The following is a 17,771-nucleotide window of genomic DNA, read 5'->3' on the forward strand; positions in this document are numbered from 1 at the left end:
GTACATATATATACATATACGTACATATATGTACGTATATATACATATATGTACATATATAAACATATATATATATATATATATATATATATATATATATATATATATATATATATATATATATATATATATATACGTTCACATGTAGACGTACGCGTTTCTATAAAAAAAATAACCCCCAATAAAATGTATTTTTCTGCTGCTGTTCAATTTTGTATAGATACTATATTTTCTCTGATTTTGTCGATATTATACTTGTAGTTTAACCCCAGGTAAAGCCTAATGGGGTAGACTTATCAAAGACTAAATAAGTAGCACTTAAACAGTAGAGTCGATAGAATCAACTTATCCCCTACCCCCAACCTACTGGCTTTGTCCCAACATTTGAAACCAGTGTTATCTGATGTTCATAACAATTTAAAGTGGATAGTTATTTACTTATTTTACCAGATCGAGAGATCACGGGAATGTCGTTTTTCTGTTCTTTATTTTTATAAGTGTCAGTATGAACGTTTATATCTTTTGCATTCTAATTGTGCGTGGATATTGCCGAACTTAGTAATATTATTTTTAGCATAATAATTTACAATTTGTTTCACTGCTGGGAATATAATAATCATTCGTTACTGCCTTGGGAATCGTCTTCGATAGTAATCACCATCGTAGCTATATTGAAAATAAATTTCAGTCTCGAAGGCGGAAACAAGTAACGAACACAAAACAGAATTCTTCTAAACAACGAATCTATAACACAATTTTTTCCCCATTTTAAATAATACATTTATAAATTATTAGAAAACAAACGAGAAGAAAAAAAAATCAACCAAATTGGAAATGTCCATTAAAAACACCACCAACAACAGTAACAAATCTAAATAGAATTTTCTCACTTTGATATAAACGTTCATACTAACACTTATAAAAATAAACAACAGCAATAACGACATTCCCGTGGTCTCTCGATCTGGTAAAATAAATAACTAAATATCCACTTTAAATTGTTATGAACATCAGATAACACTGGTTTCAAATGTTGGGACAAGGCCAGTTGGTTGGGGATAACTTTATCATAGGAGGGATATAGACGAGTAGAAAGATCTCAATATTGGGGTATATATTTTATCGATCGTTAAACGATAGCATTAATAATGATTTCTATCCTAGTCTCTCGATCCCAGTATTTCAGTAACCGCTATTTTATCGACTGAACAACAAAAGTAATTAGTTCAGTCACAGTTCGATGATCACGTACTTTTTCATCAGGAAAAAAGGTGCAGTCAATTTGACTGATTCCATTATTTGCTTGAAACTTATTTTAGCATTACCTATAATCAAAATTTTCAACAAAAATGGGCTTATATAGAAATGCTGTACTAAAACAATCGTTTACAACAAAGATGATCTCAAGTTCTTCAGCACAGATAATGCACAAAGAACACCCCTTTAGAAATTACATAGATTTACCAAAGGAACTGATATGAGATTGGAAATAGAACAATGCATCATGAACATTCTGAACGTTTCAAAACTGCGTTTTCTTAATAGTTCAAGCATAAAAGTTTATTATCTCTCAAAATGGTTTTCATTAATAGTTTATGGCCTGCATGTTCTACGCGCTTGGGCATCATCTCAGTTTGTACATTATCTTTTCCTTGTTCATGGATTCAAAGAAATGAAATTCTTATATGTACATAGACTCACCTTTCTCGGAGCACGTTTGCCATTTTACCATTGTTCTAGATAGCTTGTTGCCATTATCAGCCTTCCGTCTTATCGTTGCAAGATAATGGAATGATACAACTGGTGTGGATCCCAAGAGCTTCCGCCTTATCGACTTCTGGCACTGAAAACGAAGCGAATTTTCTGGCTACCCTCATAGAAAAGATTACTAATATACAGGATCAAAAAGTTGTTGTTGTGGCGCGTTTCTGCTGTTATTAGACTTCTGCTCCTCTGAGCAGAAGACACTCGGGCGGATATTACTACTACATGAATAGCAACTGGGTGTTTTGCATTGTCCTACCAATCTATTCATTTTACTTTCTTCCCAAACAATGGCCTTCCTGAGCCATCAGGACTTGCATGTTCTAGCCGGCTCTCACTCAACCACATGTTATTTCGCGTGTCATCTGCACTCACTACGTCCCTGTACTCTGCTGCAAAGTTTACTATGAGCTTAGAATCAGCGTCACAACTATGACCCTTGTATCTCGCCTCTCCAATACTAGGCTATAGTCAGGAATGTGACTTATATCCACCGGTTGTATTGCTTCTTCCTCGGTCTGAAAGAAAAGACTCACATTCACCCTCCTCCAACATCGATGGAAACGACTTCGTTTCGAGTAGGGCCAGAACTTCTCCCAGCTGTTCTTTTGTGGGCATATAAAAGGTTCCAGCAAAAAATTGGCAAAATAGGTGTATAGCATGTTTTTCCTTTTACCGTTCTCGGTTGAATTTCCTGACAAAGAAGGTATCGTACCTCGTAACAAATTTCTCATATATTTACTTAAGGTACTTATCTATGTCAATCTCATATTTCTGATTGACCACGTCAACAATGCTAATATTAAAACTATTGAATATCGCCACTTGTGTGTGTCAAGGTGCGAATCTCTGTTTTAACAAGTGTCTATCTGTATCATTTTAATTTTTTTCCTGTTTATAATAAGAAACAAAACAAAACTGAAAAACTATTTGTAGATAGCAAATATTCGTAGCACCTTCGTGGAAGTACTTCCTATACCATTTCAGTAGATACGTTATTCACAAATATTAAAAAATCCGATACACATGAAAATTCTCTTTCTCTTCCAAATCAAGAGAAGACAGCTAACCTCTTTTTTGCATCGAATCCATACAAACACGACATAAAAATATCTAATTCGGAAAGTTATTCGTTATTATTCTGATATCTATGGCAATTCAAAAAGTAAATCCACGTCTGCCGCCGACAACTCGGAAAACGTAATATCTTTGAACATAATAATTAACAAGGATTAATCAGCAGTTGGAATATTATTTCCAACAATTTACTGGGAAATTTGTAGCGTAAGTGAAGTAATTGTTTTCAACTTGCACCTAAGAGCGTATCGAGATTTCAGCTTGTCACGAGTTTGCTTCTTACTCTATAGTTACTTCAACACAATAATTGTGAAATAAATGGTGTTATACATAGTCTTGCAGGAATGATTTTTAATTAACCAACACTGCTACTCGCACCAAGAAGAGCGATAAACATTGTTGGACAAATGTTCTCAACAAAGAGGAAATGGAGACAATTCAAAGTAAACAAAACGGAAAAAGTATTTTTTAAATGCATGAAACACCTTAGTCGCAATTTACTGTATACTTAGAAGTAGGAAATGACAGGAGGGGAATGACAATATGAACGTTAGCAGATACAGTGGCACATGCGTCTGTATTATAGATTTCCTTAGTGACACAGTTATTCATATATCTGATAGATCACTGGAAGGAAACATATATGCATTTACAGGGAATGTACATGCATTATTATGGTAATAAAATAATATAAATACCCACGCTATCATCAGCAAAGGAAATAACTTGTGAAATAAGTACAAAGTATTTAATATGGCAAGCTTCATATGTTTAATTAATCGGCACCATACTTGTATATAGATAAGCATTACTACTGAAAAATGCTTAACTAAATACTGCAAAGGTAATAGAGATCACTAAGTGTGGCATTTCCAAAAATATAATAGAGAATGTAGGGTAAGAGTTGAGATGTTTGTAAAGGGGCCTGGATATGGAATCTCTTACTTGGATCGATTTTCATTTGCAAGAAATAAAGATATTGTAGCTAATGATGGTTTCTAATTAAGGTACAAGGCCAGCAGTTTTAAGGAAAGAAGAATAGTCCATTAAATTAACTTTTATTTTGTTAATCTTGTAAGGATGAATAATCCTGTTGACTCCAGTGGAATTTGATCGCAGAGCGTAAAGTACATTTTTGTCCTACACTCTACCTATTCCACCAGTTCATCACCATAATGTTGTAGTTAATCATAATATATGAACGCGGGGAAATTACTTTGGAATAAATTCCTGTTCAGGGAAATCTCTTGTTATTTAGTTGGACAGATGTAATAGGCATTTCACTTTATTGAAACTATATTCCTTAAGGAGGAATATACGAACGTCGCCAGATCCCATTTTCACAGTCCGATATATTTATTACCTTGTAACTGACTTGATTTAAATAATGGTGTATTATAATGAAAAGTTAACGAGGAAATTACAAATCAGAATAGAATGAGTAGAATGGGAAGTCAAAAAGAAAATGAACGAAAGAAATGTAAATTGAAGAGAATTGTTAGTTTGAATCCATCAGCCACCGAGAGTTAAATACCAGAAAAAAGTCTCTCCGTAGAAAATAACAAAAGAATTAAAGTGTTATGGATTTAACTAATCATCTGTAAAATAGCGCAACAGTTTTGATATTTAAGTCTAAAAAAAGACAATTAAACTATGACTCACGTGAACACCATCAGAAACTTGAACAATCAATTCATATTTGTCTTTCATTTCCCTGTCCAAGGCTTTAGCAGAAGATAAATAGCCACTATAAAAAAATAAATATTAAAATTATGAGCATTGAAAATTCAAATAAAAAAATTGTAAAACATTGTCCATTATAATAATAATGACAAGATTGTTAATTAAAAATCGAAGTCAAGACCTTTAAGACTAACACAGATACTTCTTGGAATGAAGAAAATGTGAAGTAGTTACAAGAATAGCAAGGAAATTTGATTTTATTTATAAACTTTGTTGCTCGGCCCACCTAATTATGTTGAGTATTTTGGCTGGTATAGTCTTTCCATTCACATATTTAAGAAACTATAGAATGCTGTTGATTATGAACAAAATTAGATTATCAAAGGAAACTGTATTGTTATGTACATAACTCCGATTTCATTATTACCCAACATAGTTGGATAACGTCCAAGCTTGATCATAGCAGGGTTTCAAGAAATTTAGTCTTACGGTTTACCTTCTCAGCCATCGTGCTGTCCTTGTTGCACTAAATAATTGATGAATGTTTCGCAATGTTGTAGGTCTCTCTCTTATAAGTTAGAACTAAAATTCTCTGATGAATAGGAAGATTGCAGCGGAAAAAAAAACAAACCATTGTTGTTTACACAGAAGTGAGATCGTTTCTAATAAAATTAACTAAACTTCCATTTGCACATATATCTAATTTGGCAAAATCAAGCGTTTAATTGTTTTTAGCTTCTTGCACGAAATTATTATATTAGAAAATACAAAATATATTCAAGTAGAAACTTTTTTCCAAGAATAAATCTTTTTTTTAAACAACAGTCAAAAGGTTACAAAGATTGCAAAGATTATTGTGTGGAAACCAATAATTTGAATAAAGTAATTAAGTTAATCAGGCAAGTTGCATCTATTTGAATTAAACTTCATCAAAGAGTAAAACAGAATTTTGTGGAACGTGTAATAATGATAATAATAATAATAATAATAATAATAATAATAATAATAATAATAATAATAATAATAATAATAATAATAATAATAATAATAATGATAATAATAATAATAATAATCATAATAATGATAATAATAATAATAATAATCTAGAAATAAATAGAAAGATACAAAATCGGAAATTTACAAGAATATTGAGGTTAATTAGACCGATCAGACAGAGGTAGATTATTGGAAAGATGCAGATGTTTTACGTGATTGTTTGGTCTGAGAGTGCAACGTTATGTGGTACTCAGACCATCCTATGTTTAATATCGATTAATTTAGATGGTGAGTGCTGATCAAAAGCTTTTATTTGTATTTCTACCATACACTTTAAAGAAGAGAGGCGGATTACTTAACTTTTTAGGACCTCATTAAATGAGGGAGAGAGAAGGAGATAAATTGGTAACGAGAGAGAGAGAGAGAGAGAGAGAGAGAGAGAGAGAGAGAGAGAGAGAGAGAGAGAGAGAGAGAGAGAATTAAACGTAGGACTGAAGTAGTAAATGTTCATACAGAATTGATACCTCACAAACACGCTGAGACAGGAATTATGTATGTATATACGTTTGCTTGATAGAATATAAAAACTCTTTATACACATACACTCATATATATATATATATATATATATATATATATATATATATATATATACATGAATAAATAGCCTGTTCATGAAATTAACGTGGAAGTGGCTGGGTACTCCACAGATGCGTGTGCCCTTAACGTACTTCTCAACGAGCTAAGGGAGATATAGGAGGTGATAATGCTGGCCCTTTGAAATACAAATACTAGTCATTTTTGCCAGCTGAATGTACTGGAGCAATGTGAAATAAAGTGACTTCTGCAAGAAAAAAAGGTCATCGCCGGGAATCGAACTCACAAACTTCCGATCATAAGCCAAATGCTCTAACCACTAAACAACGCGTTTTCATTATGAATACATGAAGACACGCATACATACATACATTTACATGTATATACACACATATGATTGTGTGTGTGGTGTATGTATTTATATAAAATATATACGTGTATAAATGAATATATATATATGTTTATATGTATATATGTATGGTTAAATATAGTCATACATATGCACATATGGCTACACACACACACACACACACACACACATATATATATTGAACTTTATAAATACAAGCTTAACAATTATTAAATAATTTTTAACTAGTGGCTAGCATGCGTAATAAAAGTCAGAAGACAAATATTTAAAAATATATTAGTAATATTAGTGTATGAAATATACACGGAGATATAACCACTATGTGGATTTCTTACATGCTAAAAATGGCTGTCAAAGCCCAAAATCACGAAAAAATATTCTTACATTAAAGCACGCTGTTTGTACGTGAGCAGACATATGAGTGAATAAAAATTTCAGTTAACCTTATTCTTACGAGTATAAGGTTAACTGAAATTTTTATTCACTCAAACGTCTCGCTCGCGTACAAATGTGCTTTAATGTAAGAATATATTTTTATGGTTTTGGGCTTTGACTGCCATTTTTAGCGTGCAAGAAATCCACAGTTTTCTCTCCGTGTATATTTCATACACTATTATATATATATATATATATACATATATATATATATATAAGGTTGAGGAGGGTATTGGATTTAACCAAACCCAGTAGGATACAGGTAATACCGAGTAAGTGCTGTATACCGATTAGTTTGCCCCAATCGTTGTATGAACAGGAATGGGTATTATAAGTCGTGTATTAGCGTGTGTATATGTAAATATATAAAAACAAAAAGATAAAGAGAGCAAAGGTAAGGTTGAAGAAATTTATGGATAGAGTCTTACAGCTGTTTCTGGGAAGATCCAGTACTTCCCTTCATCGGAGACAGAAAAAATAAAGTAATCTATTATTATATCCATAGGCGGATATTTTTAGTATGAAGTGGTAAAGAGTGTGATGTGCCGAAAACAGAGAGAACAGTACTTGAAGTGTAGTTTCATTCCAGTGGTAGAAATTCTTCAACCTTACCTTTGCTCTCTTTATCTTTTTGTTTTTATATATTTACATATATATATATATATATATATATATATATATAGAGAGAGAGAGAGAGAGAGAGAGAGAGAGAGAGAGAAAGAGAGAGGGTGCATAAGATATTTGAGGACAGATTTATGTTTATAAAAAACAGATATATAATAATAAATGACTTTATTTATAAAAAAAAAATGCTATGATGATAAAAATAAACCTTCTTTTCTATAATGTTATTCAATAAAGCCAGCTTCAGCTTCAACAACTGCTTCTATATGAGTTCTAAATCATCTACATGCTCGAATCAAGTGGTCCTGGTTCATTTTGGACATTATTTTGACTATGGCAGCTTTCAAAGAATCTTTGGTGTTATGGACTGGTTCATTGACCTCTCTCTGAACAACGCTCCACATGTAATAGTCTAATGGATTGAGATCTGGGGGAATTGGGAGGCCAAATATTAGGAGTTATGTGATCATGAAAATGTTCAGCCATCCATTCCTGTGTTACAAGAGCCATGTGTGATAGTGTAGAGTCTTACTGAAACTCATATGGCCTTCCATTGCATACACTGTCTATCCAGGACTTAGAAATTGTTTCCAAGACCTCAATTTAGGTGGCAGATTTAACTCTAAGGCCTTTTGTAAAGAAATAAGGAGACAAGTGAAACATTAATTGCGAAAAAGCATAAAATGCAGCTGACTTTGAACAATGCTGTGGTAAAATGATGGCAGAAAATCACTATGTAGTAAAGTTTTAAAAAGCTGAAATATAAATTGGCTGAGAAGCAGAAGACACAAAGCATTTGTAATCGCAAGAGAAACCACTGATGCATATGATATTTTAATAAAGTTAGTGACAAATATGTTTAGATTGGGAAGAAACAATTAACCACACTCTGTCTTGTTGTCACTCTTAGTCAGGCCGTAGTTTCGGATTTCGGTCGCTGGAAACTATGCTAGACTTAAATGTCAACAAAAGCGGCTGCCGTAACCAGATACAAAGAAAAGTCTGAGATGAGTGACAAGGCCACCACGTTCTGAAAAGTGCCAATTCACAAAGATAGGGGGTAGAGGCTAAGAGGTATCTCCCTATCAGTCTCAATAAATGAAAATATATCCTTTAAAAGAAACTAAATTACTGAAATAGAAGTAAAAACAACCGTTCTCTTGCTGTCTTCTCTATGATTTTGTCATTCTGTTGTCTTATTTTCATCGCTCAATCTTTCTTTCTTATATATATATATATATATATATATATATATATATATATATATATATATATATATATATATATATAAGAGGGTACACGAAGCACGAGCTTGTTAGAAAGTGGAAGTAAAAACTCTCAATTCAACCACCAATTTTACTGAAAATATGTTAATATCGCCTGCTACCACTAATGTTATTATTGTTGTTATCTATTATTTAAATTTGCTGCTGATAATAATGATAATATAATAATAATAATAATAATAATAATAATAATAATAATAATAATAATAATAATAATAATAATAATAATGATAATAATAATAATAATAATAATAATAATAATAATAACAATAACAATAATAATAATAATAATAATAATAATAATAATAATAATAATAATAACAATAATAATAACATTTTTACGAGTATTCATTTGAATATTTACTCATTTATATATATAAACATATAGGGATCAGCATGAGTTGCTTCACCAACATACTGAAAATTTAGAAATAGCAGTCAAAGAACTACTAATTCTAACTATTCTAACTGTTTATAATTATAAATGTTTTACCCATAAAGGTTTTTTTGCATACTGAACTACTTGGCAAAATTGCTAATTATTAATTTTATTAACTAATTGGCAATTCCCTGCCCTATATATCTACATTTATATATATATATATATATATATATATATATATATATATATATATATATATATATATATATATATATATATGACCCGCCAACTTTTGTTATTCTAGATTGAAGAGATAGCTGTAGTAGCTTTTCTAACACTCCCCACTAAACACTGCTTGCCACGGCTGACGAGTTTGCATCAATTAACAATTCCGTCCTAGTAACCAAACAAACTACTTGACAGAGACGGGTATCAAAACTGTCCCTCACACTTCCTGCAGTCCAGGCCTTGCATTTGGCTGTTTCCAAAACTTAAGAAGAACCTCAGGGGCAATTGTTTGAAGACACTGAGATGAAGGTGTGTGTGACAAAGACACCAATACAAACTGTATAATACATAAGCGCATATACATACACACACAAAAGACACACACGCACATACTTATAATGAGATATAAGAAGTAGAAATAAATAAATAAATGGAAAAAACTATGTCAAAGGCCAATGATATAGTAAGCAAGCCTATATAACACACGCAAAACACACATACACGCATGCGCACGCGAGCGCACACACACACACGCACGCACACACACACACACACACACACACACACACACACACACACACACACACACACACACACACACACAAACACAGAGGTACGGTAGCAAACGCATGTCCAAATAAGGATACATATCATAGACAGACATTTTGGACAAAACAGAACAAGAGGAAACATGTGGAGGGAAAAGTCACTGAAGGGGTCACAAATGTGTGACAATCCCTTGTCTGGACAATGGACATGAGATAAAATAAAAACAATAATAAACGAGTGAGTAACGAATATATAGTTTGTGTGTTTATATGGTAAGAATATATGACCATCCCGAAATATAACAGTATTTATATATTTGTGTGTAAAGACGATTCTGTGCATGTATATCTGCCCAAGGTACCACGCAGTGGGACTGAACCCGTAACCATGTGGTTGGGAAGCAAGCTTCTTACCACAGTGCATTGTTTTTTCTATTCCTTTGACAGCAGAGTTGATGACGTTACTAATGATCACGATTTTGATATTTGTATATTGTAAAGATTTCAAACCATGTTGCCCACTGATATGATACATTTACAATAAATTCAACAAAGTTTGTTTTCCAGCAACAAGGTTCCGGGTTCAGTCCCACTGCGTGATACATTGGAAAAGTGTCTTCTACTATAGGCTCGGGTTGACCAATGCCTTGCGAGTGGATTTGGTAGACGGAGACTGAAAGAAACCTGTCGTATATAAATATATATGTGTGTGTGTGTGTGTCGGTGTTTGCCCCCCCACCATCGCTTGACAACCGATGTTGGTGTGTTTATGTCCCCATAACATAGCGATTCGGGAAAAGAGGCCGATAGAAAAGTACTAGGCTTACGAAAAAATAAGTGCTGTGGTCGATTTGTTCGACTAAAGGCGGTGCTGCAGCATGGCCGCAGTTAAATGACTGAAACAAGCAAAAGAGTAAAAGAGTGTATAAATTAATGCCACTTGTGTTTGTGAACATCAAATCTAAAATTCATAAATATTGCTATGATTAATGAGTTATTATGTACGAAAATTATACAATAAATCTTGGACAATTTCCTGCAGACAGTTGAAGAAGAAAATATACAAAAGAAAAAAAAATCACACTACTCATCCTACACAGGTAATATTACTTAGATAACTGTGAATGAAATGGTAAAAAAGATTTAGCAAGTATCAAAGGTAAACAAAACTGCTCTGTTGTACAATAAGTGTACAGAGTAAAATTATTCAAATGATAATTTCTGACATGGGAACAAAGACACATATTTTGAGAAAGAGCATTAGTTATCCGCAACCGTTGGGTGATTCATTATTTTATTGATCCTATAACAAAACTGCAGTGATTTGAACTCAGTATATAAAGAGCCGTAACTAAAATACCTTAAAGTATTTTGTGCAACGCTCTAACAATTTCACAGATTCACAAAATCGTGTGTCAGCTGCCAAGATAACCACTAAACTCTACGAGAGTAGCGTACTTAAATGTGAGGAGTCGATCAAAGAGCTGCACATAGGCTTCACGCATTTGCATGGAATCATATAGCTCATCCGCTCCTAGTTAATCGAAGAACAAATTATAGCTTTGTTGCAAGGTTGCCTCTCTGTCTGCGAGCCCATCAAACAATTTCGGCTCCTTCTCTTTTAGCGCGTGGGCTTCAGATCTTGCAAAGCAATTTTCGTATTTCACGTTGATGAAATTTTAAATGGCCATTCTAACAGGTAGCACGTTGTTAATGAGATGCTCTACAGAGGTTTCAGATTAATATTGGAAACATAGCCAAATGCAAAATAAAAATAATGAATTGTCATCAATAATCTAGATACCCTTGTAACAGGTTGTAGTTATAATATTGTCAACTGAACTCTAAATGAATTACAAAGACCAGGAACAAATAACAAACAAAAAAAATATTCATTTAGAATATATCAGTTGAAAGTTTCCATAAAAAGAATGTATTTACTGATACACAAGGAGATAATGTAACAAGAAACTATTGGAAAATACTTATCGTAACACAACAAAAATACATAGTTAAGTAGGCAATAGAAATAGAACTGTTGAATTTGATACAGAACAAAAGCTCTGTTAAAAGACAAGCTGGTGAATAATAATGTGGAATCAGTGGAATGTTTGCTGAAATGCCACGGAATAATTAGATACGTCTTTGGCATTCTGAATTAAAATTTTGGTGCGGTAGTCTTTAATCTTTCAGTCTTCGAGGGACAATGAACTGATGACGAAGGAATTATTGAAGTTGATACAATCGACAATACTTTCTCAAAGAAATTCGTTACTTTGAACATATATTCAAAAATATTTACTTTACTATCATTGTGTGGGTTTTACGTTTTTACATACGATTTAGATTTATTTAACAACGTAGCAAGCTGATTAATGTAACTCAGTTTTAGCAGTAATGATAGTTTTAGTTTATGCACAAGGCCTGCTGGAACAAATCTAATTATTCCATAAATCTGGGTTCCTCTTTAGCAGTTTCTGTCATACATACGAAGTCATAAATTGTATTCTTTTCTATTCTTTTCTACTCTAGGCGCAAGGCCCGGAAATTTTTGGGGAGGGGGACAGTCGATTAGATCGACCCAGTACGCAACTGGTACTTAATTTATCGACCCCGAAAAGATGAAAGGCAAAGTCGACCTCTGCGGAATTTGAACTCAGAACATAAAGACAGACGAAATACCGCAAAGAATTTCGCCCGGCGTGCTAACGATTCTGCCAGCTTTCCGCCTTAGACGTCATAAATTGTATTGCTGTTGTTTGACCCTAGCTCAAACCAGATCAAGCAGGCATATGATCCTTTGCATTCCAGCATTAGTCCTTCCATCATTTTAGAGATGACATCATCTATGAAAATATTGGGTCATCCCATAAATAATGCAGCTTTTTCATATTTCTGTTATTTTTATAAATTAAGATAAAGAAAGTTCTTTTTTAATCTAAAATATACTCTCGTTCATTTTCGCTCTTCCATCTATCTGGTAGACTTGCAAGACCCCTCTTCCAAAATCCACTTGTCCGTGACAAAAAATACTCCTCCAGTACTGTTCTGACCTCATCTACAGAATTCATATTTTTTCCGTCCAAATCATTTTGAAGACTGTGGAATAAATGATAATCAGATGGAGCAATGTCCAGTGAATATGATGGGTGGGGCATCATTTCCCATTCAAACTGCCCCAGCCTTTGGAATGCTATTCTCGCTGTATGTGGCCGAGCGTTATCCTGATGGAAGGACACCATCCATCTTCAAACCAAAGATGGTCGTTTTTCTTCTAGCGCTGACTTAAGCCACTCAAGTTGCTCGTAGTAGATCTCATTTGTTATTGTGTGGTTGAGGTTTAAAAGTTCAAAAGTGAATAAACCTTTCATATCCCATCAAACAGATAACAACACCTTACATGGGTGAAAACCTTCTTTAGCCTGGGCTTTCGGGGTTTCTTATTTCCCTACCCACTGTCTTCGTGAGACCCGACAGAAAAGAAGAGTACACATTAACTCTCTGCACGTGATTAGGCTAGGAAAGTTCGTGAGGAACTCATTGACCCAATTTGTTGACTTTTCCGATGTCATGCAGGTGTCAGTTTAATGTTTTAATGACCAAATCCAAGATGTCTGCTAGTTCCTCAGCAGTTATGATGGGATTTTGTTCCACCAGGGTTTTGCAGGACGTCCTCGTCGAGTTCTGCAGATGTTCCAGGACGATGCTCATCTTCTAGGCCGTAGTTGCCGGCTCGGAAGTATGCTTCTTTTCCAATCCCCAAATACCTCATTAATATTCCTCGCACTTTCTGTTACGTTGTTGCCTTTATTGAACTCATAAAGCAAAATATTCCGAATATGCTCCTTTGTCACTTCCATCATAGCTTTGAAAAAATAACTGTTAAAATCAAACTGCATTCTTCAAAAGTTGCACTAAGTATAAGCGAAAGGTAAAATTACTCCCTGCCTTTATAGCAAGTTGAGTTAGATTATCCCGTCTCTTTCCGACATTTAGATCATGCAATTAAAAAAAACCGCATTATTTATGGGATGACCCAATATTATCTCACTCTTAAGAAGGTGTGTATAATCTAAAGGTGATATGAAGGATTTTTCTGGCAGATACAGTGAGCACAAGAATGTTCAGCTGTTGAGTTGTTTAGTATTTTGCTTCATATGTTTATTCGTTCGAGAATTTAAAACTTAACTGGCGTAACTGAAACTACAATTGGTTTGATCTAACATGGGCATTACTTCTGAAAATCTTTGGTTTTAGGATAAGAGTGTGGAGTGTGGTGGTAGTCAATTAAATCGATGCCGGTATTTGACTGATACATTATTTTATCGATCCCAGAAGGATGAAAGGCAATATCAACTTTGGCGTGATTTAAACGCATATTTTTTTTTTGCATATTACAAAACGCTCAGAACTTTCTGGACAAGCTAATACATAAATGCACACATACTACCAGCTAACTTAAGATACAAAATGCTGAGATACAGTTAAGATACAAAATGGCCGACTAAATAAGATGAAAAATTCTGTCTTTTCTCTTTCACTCCCTTCCTCCTTCTCTCTCTCTTCATACTTACATACGTAACATGCATGCATACATACATACATGTATCCATCCATCCAACCACCAATCCATACATGTATTGATCGATCGATCCATCCATATATACATACATGAAACCGCTTCCTCGTTTTCGTGTATAACCATCACTCGAAGCATATCTGAAATCGGTCTCATGTGACGAGCTTTTCAGGTCAGCGAGTGACCACAACTCTTTGGCATAAATATTACAAACATAATTAGCTTCAACAACACGAGCCATTTCTTGGTCATCATGCATTTTCACGTGACGTCTCAAGCCCCCAGCATGTCCCTATGCTGCTCACGGTGTAATCCAAATCAACTCTTTGCACACGACTTCTTTTGTGACTTTTCAGTCCCTCTCTGCTGAAGCTGACTTTCTCATATTCATCGCATGTCTGCTCATTCTGGTCATCGACATTCGCCGGAAATATCACGTCCACACCCTTTCTGGAATCCCTCTTTAACTTCTCGTGATTTCTCCGAGATATTTTGAAATTCTCACTTCTGTCAGATACTACTTTCTTCCATCTTGCCCGGTCAGTTGCAATTTCTTTCCATTTCTTCTCTGAAATGTTATCTTTCTTCAGCAATATTTCTACGCACTTCATGAACCTCAGCTTAGGTTTATGAGGTGGGCGCTTTCCATTCCTCCGTTCACCATACAAAAGCTGGTTTGAAGTCTATATGTTCCAGGTCACCTTTTATTATTTCTGTCCTTCCTGACTGAGTTATTTTGATAAACATCAAACATTATTTTAGGCATTTCCGTGTGATAGGTCACACATCTCCATTCTCACTAAGTGACCCACTCATCTGAGTCGGCGCAGCAAAAGGATTGACTCAATACTTTGACAGTGACTTCCTTCATGGACCTCAACGTCACTCACGTACATTTTCCAGCGCATCACCAAAATACGACACCACTAGCAGAAGCACTCCACTTCGCAATTATTAACAAAACAATAAACCGAGATAGAATAAAGACGGATTGGTTCCAGTGTTTCATTTCCAATAAATATGTGTTGCGAAAGGAAACCAATGCAAAGCTAATGATGAAAAAGTATTCAAAACGCCAGAGGTTAAGTAACAATGATTTTGCCACAACCAAAAGCATATCGAAAAGTTCACAAAACTCGCACAAAATATAAGCTAAAAATGTGAAAGAGAGCGGGAATCTTTGAAGTCCCAAAGTATGAACTGAAATTAGCTGATAAAGCATTTTACTAAATGAATTATCTCATTTGTTGCACAGGGAGCATTTGTACTAGCAAAAAGAAATAGTGCATCCTCAGTTCTCTCAAAACACGACTCAAAATATCCAGTCTTTAAGGTATGGTGAAAGAGAGGGAGAGAGAGAGGGGAAGAGAGAGAGAGAGAGAGAGAGAGAGAGAGAGAGAGAGAGAGAGAGAGAGAGAGAGAGAGAGAGAGGAGTGAGAAAGAAAGAAATAAAAAAACAGAGAGGGAGAAAGAATGAGAGTGGTTAATTAGCAGAAAAAAGAAAAGAAAACATCCACTTATATAACAATATCTGCTTCAACAAGGGATTTCGCATCAAGAATCTTGAAAAATAAATACGTAAACGTATACAGTCTTTTGTTTCTAATATATAAGTAATTAGATAAAATATTTAAAATTAAAATGCATGAAATTTGCCTGAGTCTCAGTATGCTAGTGTCTTATAAATTTTTACTGACTTTTTCCGGTATTTGGGCGTGATGCAGTAGGTCATTCTGCACTTATTGGTCGATGGAATGAAGTTTGTTACAATTAATGGTAGGTTGGTTTCTTCCATATCAGATGTTTGGGATCTCTTTTATAAGATTACTCGAATAAGAAATGTTTTTAGGGTTTTTTTAAAAAACATGTGCAGTCTTGAATGTTATAGTTTAAAAATAAACTATTTTGGTTTACCTTTTAGAGATACGAAATGTGTTATCTTCATTGCCACCAATAATAGTGTAAGTTAGATAAAGATCCTCATCTCCGTCTTTGTCTGTCGCCTGAAACGATTGCAAAAAAAAGTTTTAATGAGTTGTTTTGCCTGCTTTTCTAAAGAAAGAAAAACCAAAAAAGAAAACCTCTCAAAAACTAAAACAAAAGCAAAAATAATAAAAGAACAAGCACACCGACTATTAATTGTTTCAAAATCCATTTCTAAGAAAAAACTACAACATTCTTTTTAACATTTCTTTCTAATGCTATTATATAATCCATAAGTCGGAACAAAATTTTTCATGCTGTCTTCCAATAATAATGAACATGAATTCTTTATCTGATTTGTGTCACGTTGTATAATTCTCTCTACATCGTCTGAGTTCGAATACAAATGCACATCACAGCATGTGGTATTCTTCTTCTTCTTCTTCTTCTTCTTCTTCTTCTTCTTCTTCTTCTTCTTCTTCTTCTTCTTCTTCTTCTTCTTCTTCTTCTTCTTCTTATTATTATTATTATTATTATTATTATTATTATTATTATTATTATTATTATTATTATTATTATTATTATTTCATAAGGCCGCAAGTCAGCAAAATCATTAGCACGCCGAAAAAAATGCTTAGTAGTATTTCGTTTGAGGCGCGTGCGTTCAAATACTAGCTAAATTTGAAGCTATTGTCATTAATATCATTGTCGTATATTAATTCTGCTTGTCATTGCGTGACTTAGTGCGTTGGTAACTCTTTCACGTGATTAGAGAAAAAAGGAAGAAAGAAAAGAGAGAGAAAAAAAGGAAGACAGAAAAAGAGGATAAGCGAAGAGTGAGACAGAAAGGGGACGAAAGAAAAAAAAAAGGAGAGAGAAGCGTCCGTAACGTGAGGTCGGGGGAACGTAATATTTATTACATGACAAAAAAGTTAGTTAAAAGTAGAGAAGGGGAGTTAAAAATATAATTTTACCAGAGGGGTGATGTTTTGTCGTTGAGGTTAAAAAAGGCAGAAAGAGAGAGGACAGAACGAGATGATGATGGTGGTGGAGATGGAAGTGGTGGTGGTGGAGATGTAGATGCTGGTAGTGGCACAGGTGCTGCTGGTGGTGACTGCATAGTAAAAACTGTATTTTATTTTAATTGAACTAAGTTTTTTTTTTATATTACCTATCACTTAATGCATACGCATAAGTGCAAATCTGTGACATATTCACTCTTATTTATGTGGCAGATATATACAATTTAACTAAAGGCTGAAACATATGTACAAGATAT

General features: G+C 33.9%; 1 protein-coding gene across 1 annotated transcript in view; it reads right to left on the bottom strand.

The window, feature by feature from the left end:
• The window catches only part of LOC106875431 (protocadherin Fat 4), a 483,503-nt gene that overhangs the window by 229,300 nt on the left and 236,432 nt on the right, over positions 1-17,771 (bottom strand). Inside the window, exons 16-17 of the mRNA XM_089363753.1 lie at positions 16,484-16,572; positions 4,504-4,588 (exon numbers count right to left, since the gene is read on the bottom strand). Of these exons, the coding sequence (XP_089219879.1) occupies positions 4,504-4,588; positions 16,484-16,572 (174 nt within the window). The remainder of the gene's footprint in view (positions 1-4,503; positions 4,589-16,483; positions 16,573-17,771) is intronic.

The sequence above is a fragment of the Octopus bimaculoides genome, chromosome 15, assembly GCF_046866305.1.
Source record: "Octopus bimaculoides isolate indiv1 chromosome 15, ASM4686630v1, whole genome shotgun sequence".
In the NCBI taxonomy this organism is placed as follows: domain Eukaryota; kingdom Metazoa; phylum Mollusca; class Cephalopoda; order Octopoda; family Octopodidae; genus Octopus; species Octopus bimaculoides.